Here is a 6,435-nt window from a genome sequence, read left to right on the forward strand (position 1 = left end):
CCGTGACGAAGGAGTTCGTTATACAGGAGTTTGTTACACATCGTCGCATTCTGTTAAGTTAAGGTATGTGGAAGTTTTCTATTTCAAAGCACTGGAAAAAATGTTTCACTACTATGTATTGAAGGGATATAAAAAAATCTTGATAACATTCTTTTTTACCCGTTTGTAGATATATATTTGCGAGATCCGATCCGATACCTAATGACGTCATTCCTATTCCCCAACCAAGGAGATTATAATCTCTTTGCTCCCAACCCATTTTTAGGTCTACTCTACAAAATTTAACTTTGTGTATATTGATTATAACAGGTCCATATTACGCTTGGTGGTAATTATGCTTTTATGCAGTCATATATGTAGGCTTGCCATTTTTTAGAAACGTAAATCCGGGACGCATACTGAAAACTGCTAACAAACTTAATGTACACCTACTCCAAAAAAATTTAACGCAACTAATAACTTAACGGGGTTGCGGTTGTTTTATATTTTGTCAGGGGGTATTTTTCAGAGTGGTTTGTCCAAGTAATTTAAATTGTAACCGAAAGTAATGTTCTGTTTTGTGAATAAAATGAGTCGGGTAAATACTTTTTACAATTGCGGCCCTCGTAAAAGCAGCAACAACATTAGGCCGTACATTTGGCAAAGGCGATAAAAAAATGTCCATAAAAAATTCGTATTTCCGGGACCAAATCATTCTCAAGCATAGGTTAAACAAATGTAAGATTCCATCAAGCTGATGGTCTCTTAAAAAAATTACATATTATTATACTCTGCGTCATTTGCTTGAGTCGCATTATTGCCGACGATTTAAAAAGGTAATTTACCATGTTACTGAAAAGTAATGTAACAGAAAGCGTAATATCCTGGCTTGAGTGCTAAATAGTACGTGTAAAGTGGTAAACATTTTAAATTTTTCATAATCAAACATTTTAATTTCTCTAATCGTTAACTGTTGTGCAGCATGACGGTCGTCCCTTGACTATTTTTTTGCTTATTGTGCCTGAAAATGGTTAACTAAATGCTTCCACACAAATGGAGTCACATTATTTAGCCTGTGTGGAAGCAGCATTTAATCGGATGGCGTGTTATAAATTATCGCATTCATCTGCGTGACTGTGAAACATCTAATTTTCGTCTTCGCAAACTTAATTTTTACAGTTTATTGTTGAAACAAAATTCCAAATAATGTGTGCTTATTTGAAATGAAACAACTAAATCCCGAACGGCTAAGCACGTCAAACATATTTTACGTAACGAAAACGAGAGACATATATGTCAATAGGGAACCACTCACTTACGTAAAACCTTAAGTTGTAGCAACCATTGTTCGCATTGCGTGATATTCAGCAAAGGGTACGGCTAAACTAATCCTGGTACCATACGTAGGCCTAATCGTGGTAGGCTACCATACTGCGTCCAACATAGATAAAATCTCGTTTGAAACTGAAAATTGGTTACGATTAAAACCACCGCATTAAATGCGAAATTTTAAATGCGAAAGTTGGAAACATTAAAACTTATTTCTCTTAAGGCAATCAGTATGTTATGACTTCAATTTGATTTATAATGCTGAAACATTTAACGATCCAAAATTACTAACAAACGTTAAACTTTAAATTGTAACAGCAATTGTTTAGACTTACGTAATATTCAAGCAAATAATACCGGCACCAAACTGCGTCATACGTAAAAAAAACCTTGAAAATAAAAATTGCTTAACGTTGACCGGTTTGCGACGGCGCTCGCTTACCTTTCTCAAAAAGATATCTCCAAGCACCCGCCGGATAATATCCATTTACATTTTTTTACTCACCTCACACAAAAAAAACTAGCCCTCCCCGCAACCTCACTCCAGAAAAATATTTCTTAACACCCGCTGGAAAAATAATCAATTTATGTTAAAAAAATTTGCTTGACAGCCTCACCAACCAAAAATGAAAAGTAAAAAGTATTACTTAGTTTTCAGAAAGAATTGCTATATGGCTAACTAGAGTTTTTACATTTTTTAATTTTTTTTTGTAAATCTCAAACTGAAAAATCCGGGACAAATTGGTTAACCGGCCGGGACACCGGGACAAGGCCTTGAAACCGGGACTGTCCCGGCTAAACCGGGACGTATGGCAAGCCTACATATATGCTTTAGCCCAATTTAAATTTTCACCCGTCTAGTTTGTTGCCAAATATGATTTATAGTTTTGCGATTTGTCAATGTTTTAACTAGCATTTTTTATTCGTTTCTAGGTGGGCTTTTAAATTAAAAGCGCGTTAATTGGGACCGTTTTGTAAAGCGCAAGCAATATGCTTTTTGTGGGTGCGGAATGTGTTATGTCTAATGTAGTAAGTTTCGCTATTTTAAAACAATATTTTCGCGCTTTATTGTGCGATTAAGGTTCAACTTGAAATTTTTCTTGTTACCGCAATCAACAAATCCCGACTTGCTTTCGGGTATGACACTCAAATTTATGACGGGGGTGTGTGGGAGGAGAGAATAACTTGTTTTTTTAATGTTAAACGGGACGATGTCACACAGGGGGGATCCAGGAATTTCTGAATTAAACTCCGAACAACAAAGAAGATACAAACAGCTTAACTTTGCAAGTTAGCCTACGCCCATCAGCTTTACACAAGTTTTTATGCAACAAGAACTTGCAACTTGATATGAATTGCATAGCCAAAAAGGTCGAGTAAGTCGACATCATCTAGATCAGGGTTTCTCAACCGTGGCCCTCGGCCCCCCTGGGGGGCCACGGAGCTGTCATTGGGGGGCCACCGGCATAACTCTCCAGCTATAGATATTGCAAAAAACAAAGTGTCACTATTTTCAAAGTTTACCAGTTGTATCGTGCAGCGTCAGCGTTTTTTTTCGAGCGGCCAATTATTACTTGGCGATACCCTTCGCCTAATCGTTAGGCCTAAGTGTCCGACAAATGCTGTTAGGCGAACAACTAGTGTGTATTACCAGGTGCAACGGTTCGCAATTTCCTTTAAGGGCGTTAAGTTGCAAAAGAAACATTTCACCGTAAAACGCATAAGGTAGCCTACGCTACCGGGTTATTCAAAAGGTCATTTTAGGCCAACATTTAGCGGTTTATGCAGCTTATTTGTCAAGTATAGGCTAATAGTAACGCATTGATAAAACGAAAATCGAGTAATCATCTCGACGAATGTAGTGACATCGCTTGGATCAGTACAAAACAGGGCCGAATATAAAAAAAAAACTTTGGTGGCATCGAAGAAAAAAAATTGTAACGACTCACTAATAAGTTAGTTTGAACTAAAATGACTTATTTGTTAAATTTTTAGAAAATAAGTGCATTTATTCGTTGATTAATGGCTGTATTGTTATTAACGTGAAGAATTTTATACTGAACAATGTGAAATGCTGCACTGCGCGAATCAACCAAATCAAAAGCGATGCATAGGTTGAGAAGAACTGCATTAGGCCTAAAAAATGTTTCACTACGTTGTTTAAATAAAAATATTTATTTGGTTTACTTGGATATATTTAGATTTACCTGCGACCCAGACGCCGTCTTTAAAAGAGCCCACGTGGCTCGCGAGCCATAGGTTTACGACCGTTGCGATAGCACAATAAAGACATAGACACGGTCACCGTCGTGTCAGTTTGCTCATTTAGTTTGGAAGGTTTTGCGGCATTTAGCGCTGTTGTCAATTATTATTAATCCATAAACCTGGGACTTATATACCTGTTTATCGAATTATTAAAAAAAAATAAACATGAGCATATATATCACGTAAAGTAGCAACGTCAAAGTCAAGCCACACATCGCCAGGCACGCCGACGATGTTTACTGTAATATAGAAAGCATTGCGTTGTCTTGTCGTTTGAAGCTTATTTGCCGTTGATAACTTAAAAAAAAAAAAAAAAAAAAAAAGTGGAAAATATGGCAAACACTATTTGACAAAGTAATCACTTCTAACAGCGGGTTGCTCGCTGTGGGGATTCGTTCTTGGTTTATTTGACTGACATAAAGGACCAGAGTTGTTTCAGATCGAGTCCGCAGCCCTGATGCACACTTGCAATGTTGTGCAGCCCAGAAAAAATCTTGTTAACATGCCGAACGTAAAAAGAGTGGCGAATTAAGTAGTTTAGTATAGGGGAAAATAAAATCGACAGCAAGTCTACATTACACTATTAGATTAGAGCAGGGGTTTCCAACCTGTGGTACGCGAGTAGTTTCCGTTTTTTTTTTTCACAAAACCTGGTTTCACAACTTTATATTTTGTTTATCTGGTTTTGTTTACGTAAAAAAAATCCCCCCCCCCCCCCGAAGCCCATTCTTATTGTTACGTAACTATTTCTGTTGTTTCAAAACAATGCGATCTTCAACATACAGGTCATGTCAATTGTCAACAAGGAGCACAGTTACTTTGTAAAGCGTACAACGCTGTGGGACAGTGGGCGTTAATCATGTCAAAAAATTGCTCTAGATAGATATCATCTACAGTTTTATAGTTTAAGTTACGAATAGCATTGAATAATGCTGGTTGTAAGCTAAAAATAGATAAAAATATGATTCGATCAAATTAGTTGTTCTGCAAGTGGTACGCGTGACACTACAGAGCGTCCAAGTGCATGGTACGAGATCGTAAAAAGGTTGGGAATTCCTGGATTAGAGCTTTAACGTAGCAAGCATGACTCGGAAGAGTGGCCTGTGCTTTATTCTGTGAAAGCAGCTCAAAACAAACAAAAAGCGGACAATGTTCTTCATCATCTCATCTAGCAGACAAAACACAAAAGTCGCCACTTTAAATTATAGTGGCTTCAAACCAAGTTTGTGTTCCATCATTAGATGTGGGTCACCCATTACTTCACTGTCTTCGCAGCCTAAACAAAAAATTATAATATTGCATAATCCGAAAAACCTTAAGAAAGATAATAGAATCGGTTCTTAACAAAATCAATAATTCAAATAAAACCTTTTTTTATCATATATTGCTATCAAACATACTGCACTGCGATTGTTACCAATACTGGTAAAAAAAATCAGCAAACAAACTACACAGGCCTGGTTTACAAGTTTGGCTTACCAAGTATGTGTTCAGGACTAATTATGTCATCTGTACCATTTAAAATCTCCAGTGCAAAGTTTGATGAGGGTAAACAAGGAAGTCGTGTAATGGCTTTGTTAACAGCATTTATCTCCATTTGAAGTCTCAGTGGAGCATGTATGCCCTATAAAACACATTTGCAATGTTACACCGACTAGCAAATTACCTAAACCAAACTTTACAGATGTACATTTAAACACAAAATTAGTGATCCACAGGGGTTAATTAAAGAGTTATGAAAAAAAAATAGAGAAAAAGTAATTTTTAATGTAAATTTGCTTGTGGAATCATAAGAGTCACACATAAATTTACCTGATTATTACGAAGCATGGTTGTATCCATTTGACTACTAAATGATTTTGCTGTAGACTCGAGAGGATGCCCAATTTTCACATCTTTTTGGACTGTCCTTAAGCTTTAAGGTGATATTAAATTGTTAAAATTGTAATTCAACTAGTACCAGACCAGTCAACAAGTGAAGCCTAACAAAGTTTTTAAACAATATATAAATTAAGTAACTATAACAGGGTTGGAATATTAAGTACTGATGGACACCCAAAAACATAAAAATTCAGCAACAAATGTTTTACCTACCAAGTGGTCTCTAATATGGCATTTTATAAAAACTTGTTGATTACTGTTTACAAAAACAATTGATGATAATTCCCTATAACTCATTCTTAAATGTATATATATAATGTTAGTAATATATACCGGACTTCATAGATTTAATAATAAATTAAAAGCTGTTAATTTCGCAAGATAAGCAATAACTTCTTACTTGGTATGTAGAGAACTTTGTATACCATATTCACTACCATCATTGTAAGAGAAACTTTTTTCTGATGAATTCATTGTATAAGTAAACTATTTTACAAAAGTGAATAAATATTTGGAAAGCTAAAAAAGGGTTTATGTGTGTTAGAATTTTAAGATTTCAATAACAAATAAACTTAAAAGTGATTTAAAAATATTGACAGTAATTTGAAACTCCTTATGTGACATTATCTGTCATCACATTCCATTAGTGTTTTAATCTAACAATAAACAATGTTCCCTGCTGTAAAATGTGTTTTGCATAAACTTAATATACTGTTTTAGGCAAAGGTAGAAAAGGTTATATAAAGTTTACTGCATTCTACAAAATTTAGCTTTTAAGAAAGTTTACTCATGGCCTTTATGAAATTTATTAGTTTATAGCGCTCTACAAAGGAAGAAAATCGAATCTTTAATATTTTTTTCTTTAATGATCAACAAAATTTATTTACTTTTTGTCCTGCTGCAACACAAATTCAAATAAACTTATTCAAATTAAATTTTGTTATGTTTTAAGGAAGATAACTACTTTCAATGCAAGAAAAA

At 35.1% G+C, this 6,435-nt stretch overlaps 1 protein-coding gene across 1 annotated transcript; it reads right to left on the minus strand.

Annotated features, from left to right (window-relative positions):
• Window positions 1-4,667: 4,667 nt before the first annotated feature.
• On the minus strand, window positions 4,668-5,975 carry LOC146160794 (proteasome maturation protein-like). The gene is made up of 4 exons (XM_083385623.1): window positions 5,855-5,975; window positions 5,386-5,488; window positions 5,053-5,197; window positions 4,668-4,849 (listed from the first exon to the last, which is right to left on the minus strand). Exons 1-4 carry the CDS (start codon window positions 5,926-5,928, stop codon window positions 4,776-4,778), a joined length of 396 nt encoding a protein of 131 aa, XP_083241749.1. The 5' UTR covers window positions 5,929-5,975; the 3' UTR covers window positions 4,668-4,775.
• Between the last annotated feature and the right edge of the window lie 460 nt (window positions 5,976-6,435).

The sequence above is a fragment of the Ascidiella aspersa genome, chromosome 3 (assembly GCF_963924565.1).
Source record: "Ascidiella aspersa chromosome 3, kaAscAspe10.2, whole genome shotgun sequence".
NCBI lineage: Eukaryota > Metazoa > Chordata > Ascidiacea > Phlebobranchia > Ascidiidae > Ascidiella > Ascidiella aspersa.